The 22,052-nt window shown below is 36.6% G+C and overlaps 5 protein-coding genes across 15 annotated transcripts in view; 2 read left to right on the top strand and 3 right to left on the bottom strand.

Annotated features, from left to right (window-relative positions):
- Positions 1-599: 599 nt before the first annotated feature.
- On the top strand, positions 600-1,846 carry LOC111409123 (phenylalanine--tRNA ligase beta subunit, cytoplasmic-like). The gene is made up of 4 exons (XM_023039079.1): positions 600-744; positions 1,093-1,188; positions 1,270-1,353; positions 1,558-1,846. The coding sequence occupies exons 1-4, from the start codon at positions 631-633 to the stop codon at positions 1,624-1,626; spliced, it is 363 nt and encodes a 120-aa protein (XP_022894847.1). The 5' UTR covers positions 600-630; the 3' UTR covers positions 1,627-1,846.
- LOC111409124 lies at positions 1,821-5,022 on the bottom strand. 3 transcript variants are annotated; one of them, XR_002705427.1, is made up of 7 exons: positions 4,839-5,022; positions 4,616-4,719; positions 4,487-4,540; positions 4,305-4,388; positions 3,388-3,551; positions 2,379-2,563; positions 1,821-2,220 (listed from the first exon to the last, which is right to left on the bottom strand). XR_002705427.1 is itself a non-coding variant. In XM_023039080.1 (6 exons), the coding sequence occupies exons 2-6, from the start codon at positions 4,616-4,618 to the stop codon at positions 2,175-2,177; spliced, it is 351 nt and encodes a 116-aa protein (XP_022894848.1). In that variant the 5' UTR covers positions 4,619-4,719; positions 4,839-5,018; the 3' UTR covers positions 1,821-2,174. The 3 variants fall into 3 exon arrangements, 2 of the variants coding, with proteins under 2 accessions (XP_022894848.1, XP_022894849.1); XM_023039080.1 differs by lacking the exon at positions 2,379-2,563 and having other exon boundaries at positions 4,839-5,018; XM_023039081.1 differs by lacking the exons at positions 1,821-2,220; positions 2,379-2,563 and adding an exon at positions 2,570-3,289.
- A 4-nt stretch (positions 5,023-5,026) lies between these two features.
- On the top strand, positions 5,027-7,025 carry LOC111409122 (phenylalanine--tRNA ligase beta subunit, cytoplasmic-like). The gene is made up of 5 exons (XM_023039078.1): positions 5,027-5,162; positions 5,818-5,925; positions 6,273-6,368; positions 6,450-6,533; positions 6,738-7,025. The coding sequence occupies exons 1-5, from the start codon at positions 5,106-5,108 to the stop codon at positions 6,804-6,806; spliced, it is 414 nt and encodes a 137-aa protein (XP_022894846.1). The 5' UTR covers positions 5,027-5,105; the 3' UTR covers positions 6,807-7,025.
- LOC111409120 lies at positions 7,001-12,092 on the bottom strand. Of its 8 annotated transcripts, XR_002705425.1 has the most exons (10): positions 11,667-12,092; positions 10,272-10,527; positions 10,019-10,147; positions 9,796-9,902; positions 9,667-9,720; positions 9,485-9,568; positions 8,568-8,731; positions 8,395-8,469; positions 7,559-7,743; positions 7,275-7,400 (listed from the first exon to the last, which is right to left on the bottom strand). XR_002705425.1 is itself a non-coding variant. In XM_023039069.1 (9 exons), exons 3-9 carry the CDS (start codon positions 10,426-10,428, stop codon positions 7,355-7,357), a joined length of 741 nt encoding a protein of 246 aa, XP_022894837.1. In that variant the 5' UTR covers positions 10,429-10,527; positions 10,726-10,883; positions 11,728-12,069; the 3' UTR covers positions 7,001-7,354. The 8 variants fall into 8 exon arrangements, 6 of the variants coding, with proteins under 6 accessions (XP_022894837.1, XP_022894832.1, XP_022894836.1 ...); XM_023039069.1 differs by lacking the exons at positions 7,559-7,743; positions 8,395-8,469 and adding an exon at positions 10,726-10,883 and having other exon boundaries at positions 7,001-7,400; positions 11,728-12,069; XR_002705426.1 differs by lacking the exon at positions 8,395-8,469 and having other exon boundaries at positions 11,667-12,087.
- Positions 12,093-13,511: 1,419 nt separating this feature from the next.
- Positions 13,512-22,052, bottom strand: part of LOC111409121 — a 13,409-nt gene continuing 4,868 nt past the window's right edge. Inside the window, exon 5 of one of the 2 annotated variants that reach the window (XM_023039076.1) lies at positions 13,512-15,497. In XM_023039076.1, the coding sequence (XP_022894844.1) occupies positions 15,490-15,497 (8 nt within the window). In that variant the 3' untranslated portion in view covers positions 13,512-15,489. The remainder of the gene's footprint in view (positions 15,498-22,052) is intronic. The other variant, XM_023039075.1, reaches the window with a different exon arrangement.

The raw sequence follows: 22,052 nt of genomic DNA, 5'->3' as shown, positions 1-22,052 counted from the left end.
CGATCCTCCTTGTATTTATGTTTTGCAGACTTGTTCGCCTCATTATTAAAGAATTTTAGGATCCACCATTCTATCTGCATGAAATAAGCATAGCATGAAAAGAAAAGTTGTTCTTGTTGTGGTCATACCAAAACTAGATATGTGGAACTGCGTTTTCTTGTTAGTCAGAGCCTTGTGAAATTGAAAATTTTTGAAGGGTTTACAATGATTGGCTGTGTTCCATAGATTGTTCACTTTGATCTGTTTGTTGATTTGATCAAAAGAGTGTTTTCAAACTAAATGATTGATGTTGAAGAAACATCTGTCTAGTGCAATTCTCATGTATTTAAACAGAGTTAGTACTGTTATCTGCAAGTATTGTAATATATAAATTACTTGGGAGATAGTTGATGTCAAAGGCTGTGGCTGTCTTTCATGTCTGATTATGATTCCTGTGCCAGGTTCTACATGTTTTGCATTTATTATATTTTGTGGCATTTTTTCTACGTGCTTAGGAGGCTCAAACTGTTCATTTTTGCATGTTGGACTTTCAGTCCTGTGGTGTGACTGACATGATTCCTCTGCCAGGTTCTACATGTTTTGCATCTATTATATTTTTGTAATTTATATATACATCTGATATACTCTAATATGCAGATTTTTGAAGTGGGTGATGTGGTGCTACTCGACGACACAAAAGATGTTGGTGCATCAAATCGCCGTCATCTTGCAGCTTTGTATTGTGGAGCTACTTCAGGATTCGAGGTACCCTTTGATTCCAACACTTTTTATCTTGACCTCTCGATGATATGTGAGATACTTATCTCTGGGGATTTGGAGGGTTCTTATAGATAAAATCTTATTCAGTTTAGTATTTGTTGGTCTTCCTTTAGAATATGATCAAGAGGATGGCTTGATTCAGCTAGCTGTATACAATTCTGAGATGGATTGCTCTATTAAGTTCGCTTGTATCTGCACTTTTAAACATTGGGCAATTCAGTGTTCGGTTTTGTTTACAAAACCATGTCATTATGCTTGTGCACTTCCCCTTACACATTTTATCTAATTGATGATGTAGGATTTGCTAAGTTTCTTCTCTTTTTCCCCTTTCAGCTTATACATGGTCTTGTGGATAGAATCATGGAAGTGGCAGGAACCTCATTCGTACCACCTGGGGATGAAACTGGCTACTATATACAGAGTTCAGATGTATGTTAACTGTTTTAATTCTGTTGAATTTGCTATGGGATTGTTTAACAAATTACATACTATTATTATTTTATATTGCAGGAACCCGAGTTTCTTCCAGGCCGACAAGCGAGCATCATTTACAAAGGGAAGCAAATCGGCACTTTTGGCATTGTGCACCCACAGGTATATCGATATTTCTCGTGTAATATGTTGGAAGAACTAAAGGTACCTTTCAGTTTTGCAGTAAATTCCCAACACTTTAAATTTTCTGTTAGTAAGCCTAATAAAAACTCTGTATTTTACTCGTGATTTCTCATATACATTCTGCTGCTTTTTCTTTGGGCCATGATTTCTTCTTGCGTTTGAATGCCTTAATGTTGATGACAGGTGTTGGATAACTTCGATATTCCAGACCCATGCTCCTACGTGGAACTCAACATTGAGAACTTCTTGTAGAGGGACAAATTCTTATGTTTTGTTATTTCGACCAATCACAAAATTTTTATTACAATAAGTCAACCTTCATTTTCATGACTTGTATGACAATACCTCGTTTCATCTTAGAATGCCATGTCGTAATTAATGCTGCCTTTTCGGCCTTCATTGTAATGCACTTCACAATTGTCTGAGAAAATAACTGCCTCGAAGCATTGGAAAACAAGAGAATTATTATTATGTAAGTAACACTTTACAAATGTACAAGCGCAGAAGCATGTAACAAAGAATTCCGGCATCTCAGAGAATTTTCGAAAGTACAAAAGGAACGAATCGACGAAACAAAGAAGAAAGGAAAAACTTAACAGAAACTGGTAAATTTCTCTCGTTCTGGTGTGAAATAAATTACTCTATGACTGATGCTGAAAGGAACGCATCCTCGCCACTTGTCAATACATTGTGAAATAGTCGATCTTATGTGGGTGAAACTTTTATTATAGCAGTCCAGCATTTCACCGCATGATCCCTGGGAAGAACCCAATTTCCATGGAATATGTAGCTTTAACCCGTTAAATCACATTGCTGTATCTTGCACCTTCAATGAGTTGTACCCACCTGAGCGAAGTTCAGAAAATGACGAACGTTAGGCAATCACAACTGTTGACAAGATAATATTGTGATTCGACTCCAGAGTGTATACAGATTGCAAGATGAGTAGCAAAAAAGATCACTTGGAACTCAACAACCGTCCCTAATTGGGAGTGTCAGTTTACCTTCAAGTACGAATCCACAAGGGTTCCAATGAGAGAGACTTCTCATTTCGAGTATGAGCTGCTGCAGCCCCTAGAGGAGGGGCATGCACGGTAATTGGAAGTATCCACTCACGGTAATTAAAAATCTCAAGTTTTAACCACCTCAGTTGGCAGGTAACAACAAAGAATAATGTGACTATACGAGGCTGTAGAAAAATAAGACGAATTAAAAAAGATCTCCAATAATTTTTTGAAATGTTCAAGTGCAGTGGAACCATATTTTCAATAAACTAGAAGCGGATGTGAAACCAAGTGAGGTTTTTATTCTATACCTCCTTGCAAAGCAATAATTGAGATGGATGGAGCCATGAAATGAAAGGAATGCACATGAGTCAAATGGGAGCAATTGCATTATGCAATCCAGAGTGAATACAAGACAAAATCCCCCATCATGAAAAATAAGGTGCTTCCATCAATGAGTTAATTAGATGTAACAGCACTTTATCCCACTTAGCCCCCTTTTGGGCTCCATTTTCTAGAAATGGAAATGGGTGGAATAGTGTGTTGTTGAAAAATGAGTGGTTGAAATAGAAGGAAAGTTTTCGATTTACGTGTAATATTATTTTATAGAAGATTATGTGGTTGAAAATAGAATATAGAAAAATGTAATGAAATTTAATGAGGGCCTTAAAGGCTACTAACAAGGACCTTATGTAAGAGTTCATTTTGGTGTGATCTATTTTGTCTATTTTTATTCTACTTCAATGTTTACATTAACATCTTAGAAGCAGGAATTTATATTTAATTAACTGCAATTAGCAAAATTTAGCTCATGTACTGGTAACCAGCTTACACACCTGGCAAGCTTCGTGCCAAAAAGCTGATTTCAAGATTTAGTGATCGATTCTTTTGATGATTTCATGATCTGGTAACTGGCAGTTTTGTAGCCATTAAGTAAAATTACAGTAAATAAGAAACATATCTGACTTAACTATGGAATTCTGCCATCCAACAATGATTATAATAGTACCTTGTCCAGTCCACATTCTTTGGAGTCGTAAGAAATTCAAAACGAAGAGCCCATTGCACAGAGACATAGCAGGTATAAAAAGTCAATGGTGCATCCATAGGCATGGAAAAGAGAAAGCTAGTCTGTAATAAATCTGCAACAACCTCATGGTGATCACTCTGAACCTGCACAAATCAGGTGTAAAAAATCAGTGTTTTCCTGTTGGCCTCTTCACAGTAAATTATAAACATTATTTATGGTCAATCGATCGGGCCTTCTGAACATAGCCTTTCACAACAAGCCTAGGTTTGTATCTTTCTAGTGTCCCACCAGCCTTGTATTTCAAGGTAAACACCCATTTACAGCCCACTGGTTTCTTTCCTCTTGGCACTCTCACAATTTCCAATGTTTTATTTCTCTAGTGCATTCATTTCTTCTCTCATAGCTTACGCCCACATCTTATCCCTAATTGTCTCTGGTAGTGTCTTAGGAATGCCAATAGAATTTAGGGTGGTAAGGAAGGTCCTATGTTTTTTGGATAATCTGTTAAAGGATACAAAATGAGAAATAGGGTGTTGTGTGCATTTTCTAGTTCCTTCTCTGACAGCAATAGGCAAATCTAAATCAGGAAAATCATGTGCTCATTTGAGTCTTAGTCATATCGAATTACTAGTTTGAACTTTATGGGTATCTGATACCATATAGCAAAACTGTTTTCAAATGCTGTACATGGTTATTTATACACAAAAAGACTACGTAATTATGGAAGTTTGATTTATCTATCAATCCCTATGAATCAGGGATTAGCTATTCTAAACAGTATAAAAAGATCTACCCGTTTCCAACAAACTGTTTGTCTACCTCTCAGTTTAATAAATGAACAGACTACAGTTCCTATCTACAGAAAGAAAAGTCATCATAGTATCGGTACCACTTACCTTAGTAATAATAGGAGAATGCCTCCGAGAAGGATGGACAAAGTGCCGACTTATAGTCTCCATCATCTCCAGAGCTATTGTCAACTAAAAGGCACCAAGAAGCCAGTCAAATCCATATTCGGAGAAAAGTAACCCTATGCTAATGGTAGTTCACAGTGATATATGATGAAATGCAAAAGTACCTCAAGGCATCTCCTAGGCCCTTCTTCATGAAAGAAGGTAAGGGTTCCACCTATCTGTCAGTTATAATGAAAAAGAAATATAAGGAAGAACTAAAATAAAGACAATAGAAAAGATCCTCATGTTACTACCATATCACTGAAGTAGTAATTTGACTCAGAGTTCTTTGGTGAAAATCTTAGTAGAACTTCGTCATCCAGTCTGATATTATATGATCTTCCTCGAACATACCCTTCTGCTGCAGAAAATGTTGAGAGCAAATTAGTTTTGAAACATCATACCTTAAGTCAAATACAGGAAGGACCGGAGGAAATATGTTTCAGATTTATGAAAGAATGCAACAGCAATAATTACATGCTCCAGATTCAGCATTTCTGGAGGCAGATGATACCCTTGTGTCATCATCTACAGAAAGGGTTTTTGGAAATTTTAGCTGCTGACTTGGAGATGCGATAGCCGAAGATCTATCTGGGGACAAAGCATCTGTTCACAAAGACAAAACTGTAAGATATAATGCAGCTTTACCAAGGCACAATTACTCTCATTCTCTCTCTCTCTCTGAAATAGTGCATTTCCATTTATTCTATCTGTGAATTTTTGCAGGTTGTCCGTACCAGTCTTATGCCTGGCATATTGAAAACCATTGGGCATAATAAAGACCACCCAAAACCAATAAAGGTGATTAGAATATTTAATGCGATCCTCCTTGTATTTATGTTTTGCAGACTTGTTCGCCTCATTATTAAAGAATTTTAGGATCCACCATTCTATCTGCATGAAATAAGCATAGCATGAAAAGAAAAGTTGTTCTTGTTGTGGTCATACCAAAACTAGATATGTGGAACTGCGTTTTCTTGTTAGTCAGAGCCTTGTGAAATTGAAAATTTTTGAAGGGTTTACAATGATTGGCTGTGTTCCATAGATTGTTCACTTTGATCTGTTTGTTGATTTGATCAAAAGAGTGTTTTCAAACTAAATGATTGATGTTGAAGAAACATCTGTCTAGTGCAATTCTCATGTATTTAAACAGAGTTAGTACTGTTATCTGCAAGTATTGTAATATATAAATTACTTGGGAGATAGTTGATGTCAAAGGCTGTGGCTGTCTTTCATGTCTGATTATGATTCCTGTGCCAGGTTCTACATGTTTTGCATTTATTATATTTTGTGGCATTTTTTCTACGTGCTTAGGAGGCTCAAACTGTTCATTTTTGCATGTTGGACTTTCAGTCCTGAGGTGTGACTGACATGATTCCTCTGCCAGGTTCTACATGTTTTGCATCTATTATATTTTTGTAATTTATATATACATCTGATATACTCTAATATGCAGATTTTTGAAGTGGGTGATGTGGTGCTACTCGACGACACAAAAGATGTTGGTGCATCAAATCGCCGTCATCTTGCAGCTTTGTATTGTGGAGCTACTTCAGGATTCGAGGTACCCTTTGATTCCAACACTTTTTATCTTGACCTCTCGATGATATGTGAGATACTTATCTCTGGGGATTTGGAGGGTTCTTATAGATAAAATCTTATTCAGTTTAGTATTTGTTGGTCTTCCTTTAGAATATGATCAAGAGGATGGCTTGATTCAGCTAGCTGTATACAATTCTGAGTGGATTGCTCTATTAAGTTCGCTTGTATCTGCACTTTTAAACATTGGGCAATTCAGTGTTCGGTTTTGTTTACAAAACCATGTCATTATGCTTGTGCACTTCCCCTTACACATTTTATCTAATTGATGATGTAGGATTTGCTAAGTTTCTTCTCTTTTTCCCCTTTCAGCTTATACATGGTCTTGTGGATAGAATCATGGAAGTGGCAGGAACCTCATTCGTACCACCTGGGGATGAAACTGGCTACTATATACAGAGTTCAGATGTATGTTAACTGTTTTAATTCTGTTGAATTTGCTATGGGATTGTTTAACAAATTACATACTATTATTATTTTATATTGCAGGAACCCGAGTTTCTTCCAGGCCGACAAGCGAGCATCATTTACAAAGGGAAGCAAATCGGCACTTTTGGCATTGTGCACCCACAGGTATATCGATATTTCTCGTGTAATATGTTGGAAGAACTAAAGGTACCTTTCAGTTTTGCAGTAAATTCCCAACACTTTAAATTTTCTGTTAGTAAGCCTAATAAAAACTCTGTATTTTACTCGTGATTTCTCATATACATTCTGCTGCTTTTTCTTTGGGCCATGATTTCTTCTTGCGTTTGAATGCCTTAATGTTGATGACAGGTGTTGGATAACTTCGATATTCCAGACCCATGCTCCTACGTGGAACTCAACATTGAGAACTTCTTGTAGAGGGACAAATTCTTATGTTTTGTTATTTCGACCAATCACAAAATTTTTATTACAATAAGTCAACCTTCATTTTCATGACTTGTATGACAATACCTCGTTTCATCTTAGAATGCCATGTCGTAATTAATGCTGCCTTTTCGGCCTTCATTGTAATGCACTTCACAATTGTCTGAGAAAATAACTGCCTCGAAGCATTGGAAAACAAGAGAATTATTATTATGTAAGTAACACTTTACAAATGTACAAGCGCAGAAGCATGTAACAAAGAATTCCGGCATCTCAGAGAATTTTCGAAAGTACAAAAGGAACGAATCGACGAAACAAAGAAGAAAGGAAAAACTTAACAGAAACTGGTAAATTTCTCTCGTTCTGGTGTGAAATAAATTACTCTATGACTGATGCTGAAAGGAACGCATCCTCGCCACTTGTCAATACATTGTGAAATAGTCGATCTTATGTGGGTGAAACTTTTATTATAGCAGTCCAGCATTTCACCGCATGATCCCTGGGAAGAACCCAATTTCCATGGAATATGTAGCTTTAACCCGTTAAATCACATTGCTGTATCTTGCACCTTCAATGAGTTGTACCCACCTGAGGGAAGTTCAGAAAATGACGAACGTTAGGCAATCACAACTGTTGACAAGATAATATTGTGATTCGACTCCAGAGTGTATACAGATTGCAAGATGAGTAGCAAAAAAGATCACTTGGAACTCAACAACCGTCCCTAATTGGGAGTGTCAGTTTACCTTCAAGTACGAATCCACAAGGGTTCCAATGAGAGAGACTTCTCATTTCGAGTATGAGCTGCTGCAGCCCCTAGAGGAGGGGCATGCACGGTAATTGGAAGTATCCACTCACGGTAATTAAAAATCTCAAGTTTTAACCACCTCAGTTGGCAGGTAACAACAAAGAATAATGTGACTATACGAGGCTGTAGAAAAATAAGACGAATTAAAAAAGATCTCCAATAATTTTTTGAAATGTTCAAGTGCAGTGGAACCATATTTTCAATAAACTAGAAGCGGATGTGAAACCAAGTGAGGTTTTTATTCTATACCTCCTTGCAAAGCAATAATTGAGATGGATGGAGCCATGAAATGAAAGGAATGCACATGAGTCAAATGGGAGCAATTGCATTATGCAATCCAGAGTGAATACAAGACAAAATCCCCCATCATGAAAAATAAGGTGCTTCCATCAATGAGTTAATTAGATGTAACAGCACTTTATCCCACTTAGCCCCCTTTTGGGCTCCATTTTCTAGAAATGGAAATGGGTGGAATAGTGTGTTGTTGAAAAATGAGTGGTTGAAATAGAAGGAAAGTTTTCGATTTACGTGTAATATTATTTTATAGAAGATTATGTGGTTGAAAATAGAATATAGAAAAATGTAATGAAATTTAATGAGGGCCTTAAAGGCTACTAACAAGGACCTTATGTAAGAGTTCATTTTGGTGTGATCTATTTTGTCTATTTTTATTCTACTTCAATGTTTACATTAACATCTTAGAAGCAGGAATTTATATTTAATTAACTGCAATTAGCAAAATTTAGCTCATGTACTGGTAACCAGCTTACACACCTGGCAAGCTTCGTGCCAAAAAGCTGATTTCAAGATTTAGTGATCGATTCTTTTGATGATTTCATGATCTGGTAACTGGCAGTTTTGTAGCCATTAAGTAAAATTACAGTAAATAAGAAACATATCTGACTTAACTATGGAATTCTGCCATCCAACAATGATTATAATAGTACCTTGTCCAGTCCACATTCTTTGGAGTCGTAAGAAATTCAAAACGAAGAGCCCATTGCACAGAGACATAGCAGGTATAAAAAGTCAATGGTCCATCCATAGGCATGGAAAAGAGAAAGCTAGTCTCTAATAAATCTGCAACAACCTCATGGTGATCACTCTGAACCTGCACAAATCAGGTGTAAAAAATCAGTGTTTTCCTGTTGGCCTCTTCACAGTAAATTATAAACATTATTTATGGTCAATCGATCGGGCCTTCTGAACATAGCCTTTCACAACAAGCCTAGGTTTGTATCTTTCTAGTGTCCCACCAGCCTTGTATTTCAAGGTAAACACCCATTTACAGCCCACTGGTTTCTTTCCTCTTGGCACTCTCACAATTTCCAATGTTTTATTTCTCTAGTGCATTCATTTCTTCTCTCATAGCTTACGCCCACTTCTTATCCCTAATTGTCTCTGGTAGTGTCTTAGGAATGCCAATAGAATTTAGGGTGGTAAGGAAGGTCCTATGTTTTTTGGATAATCTGTTAAAGGATACAAAATGAGAAATAGGGTGTTGTGTGCATTTTCTAGTTCCTTCTCTGACAGCAATAGGCAAATCTAAATCAGGAAAATCATGTGCTCATTTGAGTCTTAGTCATATCGAATTACTAGTTTGAACTTTATGGGTATCTGATACCATATAGCAAAACTGTTTTCAAATGCTGTACATGGTTATTTATACACAAAAAGACTACGTAATTATGGAAGTTTGATTTATCTATCAATCCCTATGAATCAGGGATTAGCTATTCTAAACAGTATAAAAAGATCTACCCGTTTCCAACAAACTGTTTGTCTACCTCTCAGTTTAATAAATGAACAGACTACAGTTCCTATCTACAGAAAGAAAAGTCATCATAGTATCGGTACCACTTACCTTAGTAATAATAGGAGAATGCCTCCGAGAAGGATGGACAAAGTGCCGACTTATAGTCTCCATCATCTCCAGAGCTATTGTCAACTAAAAGGCACCAAGAAGCCAGTCAAATCCATATTCGGAGAAAAGTAACCCTATGCTAATGGTAGTTCACAGTGATATATGATGAAATGCAAAAGTACCTCAAGGCATCTCCTAGGCCCTTCTTCATGAAAGAAGGTAAGGGTTCCACCTATCTGTCAGTTATAATGAAAAAGAAATATAAGGAAGAACTAAAATAAAGACAATAGAAAAGATCCTCATGTTACTACCATATCACTGAAGTAGTAATTTGACTCAGAGTTCTTTGGTGAAAATCTTAGTAGAACTTCGTCATCCAGTCTGATATTATATGATCTTCCTCGAACATACCCTTCTGCTGCAGAAAATGTTGAGAGCAAATTAGTTTTGAAACATCATACCTTAAGTCAAATACAGGAAGGACCGGAGGAAATATGTTTCAGATTTATGAAAGAATGCAACAGCAATAATTACATGCTCCAGATTCAGCATTTCTGGAGGCAGATGATACCCTTGTGTCATCATCTACAGAAAGGGTTTTTGGAAATTTTAGCTGCTGACTTGGAGATGCGATAGCCGAAGATCTATCTGGGGACAAAGCATCTGTTCACAAAGACAAAACTGTAAGATATAATGCAGCTTTACCAAGGCACAATTACTCTCATAGATGAAAGAGTTCGAGGTTTGATGTTAGCAATTGAAGTTTTAATGATAAATAATAGTTTACCGCCAGTAGAATCATGTAAGACCTCAGCCACAGACAGCTGAGGAAGTGCAAAGTTTGAAGATATGCTCGTGCAATCTTCAAGATAAACAGAACCTCTATTGGAAGACCTTGCTGCAATTGACCGCAATGATAATGAACTTCCAAAAGCTTTATGCATATCTTCCTTCAAATGATTATAGGAAGAAACAGATGAGATCTCATCCCACGAACTTTCATATCCTTCCTCAACTCCATCAAAAGCATCATTTTCTTTAGCCTGCAAAGAACAAGAACACAGTCCAATCCATACTCATAATTTTAGTGTTATTGTTCTAATTATATAACAGCTGTTCCCAATTATATAAGTATTGTTGTTATTTTTAACATCATTATCGTTATTCACATAATTGTTGATTTACTGAAAACTAGTCAGTTCTTGTCTAACCCAACAAACATAATATATATAAATGTATACCGTTTCTCCCCAGCATTTTTGGGAGAGGAAAATAGGACGAACTTATCAATATTTAAATGGTAAAGATAGTTGCAGGCTATAGAGTTCTATCCATTCAGAATCTGCATTCATTTCTTTCCAGTACATGCCTAAAAGGATCATTGATGCAGGAACAATTCCTGAAAAATGATGAAATATGTTGAGCCACTTATTTAAGAGGCAGTATTGATACATTAGAAAAACCACTAATAATTATCTACATTTGATAAATAAACTAGAAATACAAAAATTAAAAATTAAAAAAATCACAAGTAACGTTCCGGGAGCACGATATGGCAGTGGATGTTTCTCTATTAACCTTTATGTATTTAGACCTCTCACTGTCTCATTTAATATATGTATACATGTATACTTGATATATATTTACATGCTGATATGCAATATGTTCTCAAGATAAGTAAGATATACACCGAAGTTACTGCAGATATTTTCCAAAAAATTACCTAGCTATTACTATAGAATGCCGTACATACTGACCATACTAGAATGAAGGTCAGCTGTGCACATCTCGACAAACACGAGTAGGCCATTAGGGAAGTGAATTTGGCTGTTTGAAGTTACTGGGTTTTAGCAGTAACACACATAATGAACCATGGTGAGAACAACCTAAAGATAATGCTCCACTAAACATTTTCCTTCAACAAAGGCTGTTTTGAATCCAAAGAACATTTATGTTGCTTCAAATCGAAGACATGAGAAACACGACAGCTTTCAGACCACTCCCCAGTCAATTTCTGACCCAAAACATTTATCTATTAGAGTATCTACAGCTAACTAGAGTTTTCCATATATAACTCACATAAGTATAATAGTTGCCAAAATCAGGATTTTATTTGATTTTACAGCTAAACTTTCCTTAGATTTCTACTTTGTAATATTCTATCAATTACATCAATACATACCAGAAAGATCATTCAGAAAAATTGGCATGGTATGAGAACCCTAAATTGCCTTTTCTCGAACCTGTGGTCATTCTCTTGAGTTTCTCATGTTTCCGGCATCTTCCTGCTGTTCCGGTGCCGTCGGTAATTGGTGCCTTGTTCATCGTGGTCGACGACTGCAGTTGGACCACTGTTCCTTGACGTCAAAGTCTTCGCTGGGGTCTTCCCTTTCTGTTCCAGCACCGTTAAAGTTCTCTGCCACTGAGGTTTTTTTATTCTCATCGCGCCATCTAAGGTGCACATTCGCGTTTCCTGACTGTCTAGTTTGGTCCTGATAGAAGTGTTTGTCAAAATCCCACAAGCGTACGAGTTCATTGTACAATTAATAATCGTGATTAGATAGTTATCGTCCTACAAAGAATAAGGATCAATTTCAGTATATTGGATATATTTAAATTCGAGTTTATAATCAAAAGATGATCGAATGAATAACTAACTAATTTTTATAACTAAAATTTATTAAATCAATGAAAATTGGTTTAAAAATCAAATGTGCGAACGTATTGGATTTTCGACGCCACTGATCAATTCTTAGTTCTAATTCTCAACCAATAATAATTATCTCAATTTATGCAGTTGTGACGATCGATAATTCCACTATTATTTATTATTCTTTCAAAAGATATAATAAGCCCTTGTTTGAGCCCCATTTTTTGGGGTAGAATGAATTTTTGAATAGTGTATTGATGCAAAATGTGTGGTTAAAAAATAAGAAATTTTTTTGAATTTACGTGTAATATTATTTTTTTCAAGAATGTGTGGTTGAAATGATGTCAAAACACTGTTGAAAAATGAATTTTTTTCAAAAGAATGGGGCTCAAACAAGGGCTAAACCTATAACTAGCACGAGACGATCATATTCCTAGTCCAGATTCATATGGTAAATATGCATTGACATTTAGGATTATCACACATGATCCCATACGCCACAAATATTATTCCTAATATTTATTGTTCGTATGTCCCAATAATAGTGTTCTACCTATCGTGAGTTTTTCAACACTACGAATAAGCAACTTATTGTCTTAATGGTGCGCAAACATTAAAACAATATAAATAGACATATTAATGGAATTACAACGCAAGAATTAACATAAAAACATAGATCTCGAATTAAAACTAAAAATTAAACAATTTTATTATCATCCAATACATGAAATTATTTAGCCTAACATAATGTTGGGATTAAACAAATAAAAGTGGAAAGACATCACCGAGATTTGACGACAAGTGATTAATTTTCCACGTAAAGCTGCCTTTAAAAACCAACTCCCATCCTTTTGCATGTGCATGAATATATATTCATATATATGTATTCCCACTACAGTCGGTAGCCTCCTTTTTATTCTTCAAAATCAGTCTCTTTTTCCTTGCCTTCTTTCCCAGCAGCTTTGCCCTTTTTTTTAATCTATTTAAAATCAATTCCCAAGGTAGGCTTCCACTTTCTGTGCGTAAAATATATATAACAGCCAGCTTGTTTTACTCTAAGAAGAATTCAATTGCTCATGAAATTGGCTTCCTGTGTATATTATAATTCTCCACCCAGCTACTATGTTTGATTCCACAAAGAACTCTATCTTTTGCCTCCTTTTCTTTTACCTTGCAGCCGCCGTTTTCTATAAGTTAATCTCCCCAGTTGTCGTCTTTTTTCTTTTTTTTTTCTGCCAGAAGAACTCCGAGTTGCTGCCTTATTAATTTCCCCCAATTGGCTGCCGAATTCTCCTCAATCTCTCTGCCGTTTCTCTTTTCTTTTTCTTTTTTTTTCTTTTTTTCTCCTCTCCTGTAAACGGGATATATATATATATATATATATATATATATATATATCCAGCCCACCTGTAATCTGTTTCTATATAGAATTAATCTTCCAAGACCTCAAAGTTGGAGTCCAATTCAAAGTCCATTCCAATTGTAAAATTTGCTTCCAATTCAAGTTTCAATTGAGGCCCAATTAATCAATTATTTTCTCCAAGTCCTCAACTTTTAAAGTATAAAATTTGATCTCCAAACTTTGCATCAAATAGCTAATTAATCCTTCATCCTTTTCCAAATGCTTCAAACGGGTTCGTCACTAAAAACAAAATGAAAAATAACCTAAGTTAGATAAAACTTAATAATTTGACGACGTAAAAGTTTAATAAATGTGGCTTAAATAAGTGCATAAATTACACTTACCAAACACTCTCAAATTTAAACATTTGTTCGTCCTTGAACAAAACTATAACTTAAATAAAAACAAACACACAAGCAAGCAAAAATATTTTGTTAGACCATTTAGCTTTTTATCTTAGGATTTGAAATCCCAGCATTAAATCTACAAACTGCTTCAAATTAACAATACCAAACTAATATCCACTTTTCCAATGCAAATCCGATGTGTGTGTGTGAAGAACTAAGTAGACATTAATGAATTCACAAGTTATTTCAATTCCCGAACCTCTATGGTCAAATATATCTTTTCATCTCTCGTAAGATTCACACACCCCCAAATTTGTTCATTTTCACTCTTTTCCCAGTATGTGATCTAAGATTGAATTTTTCATTACTATCATTACCCTCACCAATTTAGGTGGACATCACTAGTTACAAGTCAACACATCAATGAATAAGAATTCTCCAATTATTTGATTGTTTCAATCGTCAAGATTCAATTAGGCTAATTATCCTTCATCGAACGTCAAATTTCCTCGAACAAGTGTTGGGACTTACAAGGTATTTAGTGCTTTTTTATTTTTTTGCACTCTCCCTTAAGCTTTCTAGATAACTCATGTAGCAGGTTTTAGGCTGATGACTCCTAAGTCAGATGACATTAGGGCACCAGGTTTTCAAATACCCTTACAGGCTTAATAACCCGAATAAAAAAGGCTTAGAAGAAAATAAATTTTTTTTAGGACAATTTCATCTCTGATTGCTTTTTAATTGACTCCTGTAACGAGCTTTAGGCCGATGACTTGAGGGCACTAGGTTTTAAGATACCCTTGCAGACTTAATTGCTCGAACCATAAAAGCTCCAAAGAAAAAAAATTTAATTTCAAAATATATGCCTTGATTAGTGCAATGCTTCTTATCACACACTTATTCAAGCAAATCAACCTCCAATTTAAGACTTTCATCCAATTTTATCCTATTAATCCGAGACAATCCACACAATTTTTCACACAAGGAATCCACATTCACATCCAAATTTTCCTACAACAGTATGATCTTTTCAAATTGTGCTAAATTTGGTCTAAGGATAATCGATTAGTATGGTTTTGATAAAGCATCTATGTCCAACTAATTCAATCTATCGAGTGCATGAATCAACTCACTTCATCATAATGTCAAACTCAGTTATAGTGCATGTATAATATCAAGTTTTGCAAGTTCAAGCTTCAATCAGTCTATCATGCTTCCTATCCACAGTTCATAAATCAACGCCAAATCTCAAATTTAATCATCATTGTCAACCAAACCGTCTAACCCACACAAGCACACAATCAAAAATAAATAAAAATTTAACGATATTTTTTAAATGTTTTATTTATTTATTTTTTTATTAAACATATGTAAACAACGCACGAAAACATACGAAAACCAAAAACACAAAGTGTTTCCCACCCCCAAACTTAAACCAGAGATTGTCCTCAAACATAATTAAGAATATAAGGGGACGGGGAAGAAAAGGACGAAGGTACTCCCCGAATTTTTCTATTGAACGTGGAAGGTACAGTAGGTGACGACTAGACAATCTTTCTCATCATGCTTTTCCCTTGGTCGATATTGGGCTGAGTGTTCCATGACGTCATGTTCCTGCATATGGCAAGCAAATCAAACACTAGAGATCAAATAATCTAAAACATGCGTTACTTAGCCAAACACTCGAAATAACCAACATTATATTTAAGGCTCTCAATGAAAACATGATCGGATGATGATACTCTATAAATTTAGACGTGCTTAAATCTAATGCAACTAATAATTAAAATAAATCTATATGCAATGCGATGCCCTAATAAAAAAAAAAAGGATAAAATGTTTAGAAATTGGGTTGCCTCCCAATAAACACTTAATTTATAGTCTTTAGTTAGACTTTGTTGTCCTAGTTACTCTACATTATCAAGTGGTACGGTTGTTTTTCACTGGAGTAGTCAACTCCCCAATAAGCTTTCAACCGTTGTCCATTTAATTTGAACTTCCTTTGTTGATCTTGAGACACCACTTCCACAGATCCATGTGGAAACACAGCAACTACCGTGAATGGATCCGACCACCTAGACTTTAGCTTTCCCGAAAAGAGCTTGAGGCGTGAATTAAACATCAATACTTGCTGACCAACCTCAAACTCCTTCTCCCGTATATGCCTGTCGTGCCATCTCGTGGTCTTTTCCTTGTAAATCTTTGCATTCTCATACAAATCCAAATGAAACTCATCTAGCTCATGAAGTTGTAGAACCCTATTTTCTCCTGCTGCCCTCATATTGAAATTGACCAAGTGTGTCGCCCAGTATGCCTTATGCTCTAGCTCAACTGGAAGATGACAAGCCTTTCCAAATAAAAGTCGAAATGGAGACATGCCAATTGAAGTCTTAAATGCTGTTCTATACGCCCAAAGTGCATTGTCTAGTTTCTTAGCCCAATCTTTACGTGATGTATTGACCGTAGCTTCGAGAATCTTCTTTAACTCCCTGTTGGAGATTTTCACCTGCCCACTAGTCTGAGGATGTATGAAGTCGAGACAGGATGTTTCACTCCATATTTGGCCAACAACGAAGCAAATAGGCGGTTACAAAAATGCTTTCCACCATCACTAATAATCGCCCTTGGGGTCCCATATCGAGTGAAAATGTTCTTCTTTAGAAATTGAGTTACCACTCGGTCGTCGTTCGTTGGTGAAGCTACAACTTCAACCCACTTAGACACGTAGTCCACTACCACCAGTATATATTGTTGACCATAGGATGGAGGAAATGGTCCCATGAAGTCAGTGCCCAAAACGTCGAACATTTTAACAGCCAAAATACTGTTCAAAGGCATCTCGTTCCTCCTTGAGATGTTTCTAGTCCTCTGACACTTATCACAATGCTTCACCATATAATAGGCGTCCTTGAACAACGTAGGCCAATAAAAACCCGATTGCAGTACCTTAACTGCTGTCTTGGTTGCTGCAAAGTGGCCCCCATATGGTGCAAAGTGACATGATTCTAATACTTGATGTTGTTATACTTCTGGTACACAACGGCGTATGATTTGATCTGGACCCTTTCTGCAAAGAATTGGATCATCCCAAAAGTAGTGTTTTAGGTCACTGAAGAATTTCTTCCTTTGGTGACTCGAGTAGTCTGGTGGGATGATGGAGCGGGCCAAATAATTGACATAATCGGCGTACCATGGTGTAGTAATAATCTAAAAAAGCATCTCATTTGGGAAAACTTCGTTGATTTTCTCTTAGGGTGTGACTCGTGTGATTCAAGGCGAGAAAGGTGATCTGCCACAACATTCTCACTCCCTTTTTTTATCTCTGATCTCCAAATCAAACTTTTGCAACAGGAGTATCCATCGAATAAGCCTTGGTTTTGCGTCCTTGCTCATTAGATATTTCAATGCTGAATGATCCGTATAGACACTCACTTTTGACCCAATCAAATATGACCTGAATTTGTCAACGATGAACACCACTACCAAAAACTCTTTCTATGTAGTAGCATAATTCATTTGAGCCTCGTCTAAAGTCTTACTAGCATAGTGGATAATATGAGAAATCTTCTCCTTGCGTTGACCTAACACCGCCCCCACTGCATGATCACTAGCATCACACATAAGCTCAAAAGGATAATCCCAGTCTGGAGGAGCCAACACTAGAGCGGAAACCAATTTTTCCTTTAGAGTGTTGAAAATAGTCAAGCACTCCTCAGAAAAGTGAAACGGAGCCCCTTTTTCTAATAGATTGCAAATGGCTTCGAGATTTTGGAAAAGTCTTTGATTAAGCGACAGTAGAACCCAGCATGACCCAAAAAGCTTCTGACACCCTTCACTATTACTGGCGGTGGTAGTTTTTCGATGACTTGTATCTTAGCTCTATCAACCTCAATACCCCGTGCTGAAATCAAATGCCCTAACACAATTCCTTCCTGAACCATGAAATGACATTTTTCCCAATTTAATACAAGGTTTGTGTCTTCACACCGTCGCAACACTTTTCCCAAATGTTCAAGGCACTCCTTAAATGATTTTCCAAATACTGAGAAATCATTCATAAACACCTAAATGATATTTCCCACCATATCCGAGAAAATAGACATCATACAATGTTGAAAGGTGGCAGGAGCAAGCAAAGACCGAATGGCATCGTCCTATAAGCAAAAGTGCTATAAGGGCATGTAAAGGTCGTCTTCTCTTGGTCATCTGGCGCTATAGAAATTTGGTTGTACCCTGAATAACCATCCAGGAAGCAATAGTACGCATGTCCAGCAAGTCTCTCCAGCATCTGATCAATGAAAGGAAGGGAAAAGTGATCCTTCCTCGGGGCGTTGTTGAGTTTACGATAATCAATGCTAACTCTCCAACCTGTGACTGTGCGTGTCCGAATGAGCTCATTGTTTTCATTTGGAACCACTGTGATCCCTCCCTTTTTTGGTACGACCTGTACTGGACTCACCCAATGACTGTCTGAAATGGGATAGATGATCCGAGCATCCAGAAGCTTTAATACCTCTTTCCTTACCACCTCTTGCATAGTCGGATTTAATCTGCGTTGATGCTCAATTGAAGCTTTGTAATCGTCTTCCATCAGTATCTTATGCATGCAAAGTAAAGGACTGATCCCTTTTATATCTAACATCGTCCATCCTATTGCTGTCTTATGCTCTCGAAGCACCCTCAGCAACTGATCCTCCTCTGATTCTGTAAGATTGTTCGAGATAATTACTGGAAGTAAATTTTCCCCCCCAAATATACATAGCGAAGATGGGTGGGCAACTGTTTGAGTTCAAGAGTTGGAGCTTGCTGCATAGATGGCAAAGGTGTTGAGGGTCTTTCACCGAGCTCCAGTCGTGGTTGTTTGAAGAATGGTGGTATGGCTGCTAAATAACGTACACATTCTTCTACTTCCTCCTTTTCCGATGCTAAATCTTGCGAATGCACTAAACAAGCCTCAAGCTAATCCTGAGGGTGATTTAGTTTGAATGTCTCTGACATCGCTTCTTTTATTACATCAATCTGCATGCAAGAATTCGGTTCGCTCTGAAATCTGAAAGTTCTAAACACGACGATTGTCAATTCTTCTTCATTTAACCTCGATATCAACTTACCCTTTTGCACATCTATCAGAGCTCTTCCCGTAGCCAAAAATGGATGACCCAATATGAGGGGGACGTCTCTATCTTCTTCCATATCCAAAATAATGAAGTTCGCTGGAAAGATAAACTTGTCAACCTTCACCAAAATATCTTCACAAATACCATGAGGGTGTTTGATCGACCTGTCAGCCAATTGCAGTGAAACTGTAGTCGATTTTGCTTTCCCCAAACCTAGTTTCCAGAAAAGAGATAAGGGCATTAAATTAATGCTAGCTCCTAGATCACACAATGCCTTATCTATATTCAAATTACCAATGTGACAAGGAATAGTAAAACTTCATGGGTCTTTTAGTTTCAGTGGTAATTTGTGTTGGAGAATTGCGCTACACTCCTCTGTAAGCATGACTGTTTCATTGTCTTCCAGCTTCCTCTTATTTGATAGAATATTTTTCATGAACTTGACGTAGCTGGGCATTTGAGCTAAAGCTTTAGCAAATGATATGTTAATGTGCAGCTTCTTGAACACATCTAAAAATTTCTGGAATTGCTTGTCGAGCTTATGTTTTTGCAATTTCTGTGGAAATAGGACTAGAGGAACATATGCTTTGACAGGAGCAGTTGCTTTCACCTGTGGGCTATCTGATGACTCAACTTGATTTTCCTCAGTAGCCTTGTCTAATTCATCCACTTGCTCCTTGCCCATGGTAGGTGCCTTTTCTATGACAGTTGCTGGCCGCTTTACATGTATTTCTGGTAAGTGGACACCACTACGTGTAGTGATTGCTTTGACCTGCTCCTTATGGTTTGTCTCGATGTTGTTAGGTAACGTGCCTTGAGCTCTACCTGATAGTGCAGATGCAATCTGTCCAACCTGTTGTTCCAAATTCTTGATCGAGGCTTGTTGGTTTTGAAAGTGCAGATGCAATCTGTCCAACCTGTTGTTCCAAATTCTTGATCGAGGCTTGTTGGTTTTGAAAGTTGGTCTCAGTTTTAGTAATGTATTGAGCCAGCAAATCTTCCAGCAATGGCCTTTTCCCTTGCTGTTGTTGCTGTTGGAACCCAGGTGGTTTATTCTGATTGCTTCCTCCATGTTCTTGTCCCTGACTATTGGACCATGAAAAATTGGATGGTTCTTCCAACCCGGATTATATGTGTTGGAGAAAGGATTATTTTGCTGTCTCTGAAAGTTCTGTGCGTAGCTTACTTCTTCACATTGATTAACATGTGTAGACACCAAAGGGGCTGAGTGTACCAGCATGATCCGCTCCACATCCTTCGCAAACAGGTGGCGATTGGTATACCATGTTGACTAACTTAGATAGATTGTCCATTTTCATTGTAAGAACTTCTATTTGCGTGGCCAGTGCTATCACTGCATCTACGTTGTGTAACCCTGATGTTTTCCTTGGAGCTTTCCTATCAGTTGGCCACATCGATTGGTTTTCAGCTATTTTTTCATACAGGTCATATGCCTCATTCACATCAAGTTTCATCATTGATCTTCCTGCTGAAGCATCTATCATATTTCTGAACTCTTGTTTTAGACCGTAGTAGAAAAGATATTGCTGAGTCTGCTTGGGAATGTCAAGGTTGGGGTATTTTCTGAAAAAATTCTTGAACCTCTCCCATGCCTCAAGATAGCTCACTAAATCTTTCTGCTTGAAGGTATGAACGTACTCGAGAAGGTAGAAAGAATTTCATCGTGAATTTTTTAACTATATCATTCCATGATTGAATGCTCCCTGGTGGTAAACAAAGAAACCATTCTCTAGCAGCGTCCTTCAAGGTGTGAGGGAATAATCTCATTCGGAATGCATTTGCTGATATCCCTTCGTGATTGATCACTTCACATAACATGAGAAAAGCAGAAATGTGCTCATGAGGATTTTTCGTGGCGTTTCCAAAGAACCTGATGTCTTGGTAATTTTGAAACAAATTGATGACATCTGGTCTGAGGTAAAAATTAGATTGTCCGAAGGGAGGATATACCACAGCAGGTTGCACTGGTGCGGGAATTGGATTGACATAATTTCCAACTAAAACAAGAGCTTCGTTTTGGACTCCTTGCTTGACGTTGAACTCTTCTACGATTTCTGAATGTCCTTTCGATTTCGTGGTCTATTGGAAAGAGATCAGGCTCGTCAAGATTTTGCATAAACTAAAGTCGCCTAAAAAGTGTAATGGTAGCCTAAAAATAACTAAAAATAAAATGAAAATAAACACAATAAAAATTAAATAAAAAAATAAAAACGAATCTAAAATATCTAATAACTAAAAATTAACACCGTTATTCCCTGACAATGGCGCCAAAAACTTGTTCGTCAAAATTTCGCAAGCGTACGGATTCGTTGTACAAGTAATAATCGTGATGAGAGAGAGATCGTCCCACAGGGAACAAGGATCAATTTCAGTAGAACAAGGATCAATTTCAGTATATTGGATATATTTAAATTCGAGTTTGTAATCAAAAGATGATCGAATGAATAGCTAACTAATTTTTATAACTAAAACTTATTAAATCAATGAAAATTGGTTTAAAAATCAAACGTGCGAACGCATTGAATTTTCGACGCCACTGATCAATTTTTAGTTCTAATTCTCAACCAATAATAATTATCTCAATTTATGCAGTTGCAACGATCGATAATTCAACTATTATTTATTATTCTTTCCAAAGATATAATAAACCTATAATTACCATAAGACGATCATATTCCTAATCTGAATTCATATGGTAAATATGCATTGACATTTAGGATTATCACACATGATCGCATACGCCACAAATATTATTCCTAATATTTATTGCCCGTGTGTCCCAATAATAGTGTTCTACCTATCGTGAGTTTTCCAACATTATGAATAAGCAACTTATTGTCCTAATGATGCGTAAACATTAAAACAATATAAATAGACATATTAATGGAATTACAATACAAGAATTAACATAAAAACATAGGTCTCGAATTCAAACTAAAAATTAAATAATTTTTTCATCATCCAATACATAAAATTATTTAGCCTAACATAATGTTGGGATTAAACAAATAAAAGTGAAAAGACATCACCG

Source organism: Olea europaea, chromosome 14 (genome assembly GCF_002742605.1).
Source record: "Olea europaea var. sylvestris chromosome 14, O_europaea_v1, whole genome shotgun sequence".
NCBI classification, from domain to species: Eukaryota; Viridiplantae; Streptophyta; class Magnoliopsida; order Lamiales; family Oleaceae; genus Olea; species Olea europaea.
Note: the sequence above shows the minus strand (reverse complement) of the source record. Positions and strands in the feature narration are given on the sequence as shown.

Excerpts from the sequence above, each read along its gene's own strand:
- LOC111409123 (XM_023039079.1), top strand. The coding sequence starts at position 631 with ATGCAGATTTTTGAAGTGGGTGATGTGGTGCTACTCGACGACACAAAA. Across the intron at positions 1,189-1,269 it reads ACTATATACAGAGTTCAGAT|GAACCCGAGTTTCTTCCAGG; the intron begins GTATGTTAACTG and ends TTTATATTGCAG. Across the intron at positions 1,354-1,557 it reads TTGGCATTGTGCACCCACAG|GTGTTGGATAACTTCGATAT; the intron begins GTATATCGATAT and ends TGTTGATGACAG.
- LOC111409124 (XM_023039081.1), bottom strand. Across the intron at positions 3,552-4,304 it reads ATTCTCCTATTATTACTAAG|GTTCAGAGTGATCACCATGA; the intron begins GTAAGTGGTACC and ends TGATTTGTGCAG. Across the intron at positions 3,290-3,387 it reads AAGAATGTGGACTGGACAAG|TTACCAGATCATGAAATCAT; the intron begins GTACTATTATAA and ends CAAAACTGCCAG.
- LOC111409120 (XM_023039065.1), bottom strand. Across the intron at positions 9,569-9,666 it reads GGCCTAGGAGATGCCTTGAG|TTGACAATAGCTCTGGAGAT; the intron begins GTACTTTTGCAT and ends GGTGCCTTTTAG. Across the intron at positions 8,732-9,484 it reads ATTCTCCTATTATTACTAAG|GTTCAGAGTGATCACCATGA; the intron begins GTAAGTGGTACC and ends TGATTTGTGCAG.
- LOC111409122 (XM_023039078.1), top strand. The coding sequence starts at position 5,106 with ATGCCTGGCATATTGAAAACCATTGGGCATAATAAAGACCACCCAAAA. Across the intron at positions 6,369-6,449 it reads ACTATATACAGAGTTCAGAT|GAACCCGAGTTTCTTCCAGG; the intron begins GTATGTTAACTG and ends TTTATATTGCAG. Across the intron at positions 6,534-6,737 it reads TTGGCATTGTGCACCCACAG|GTGTTGGATAACTTCGATAT; the intron begins GTATATCGATAT and ends TGTTGATGACAG.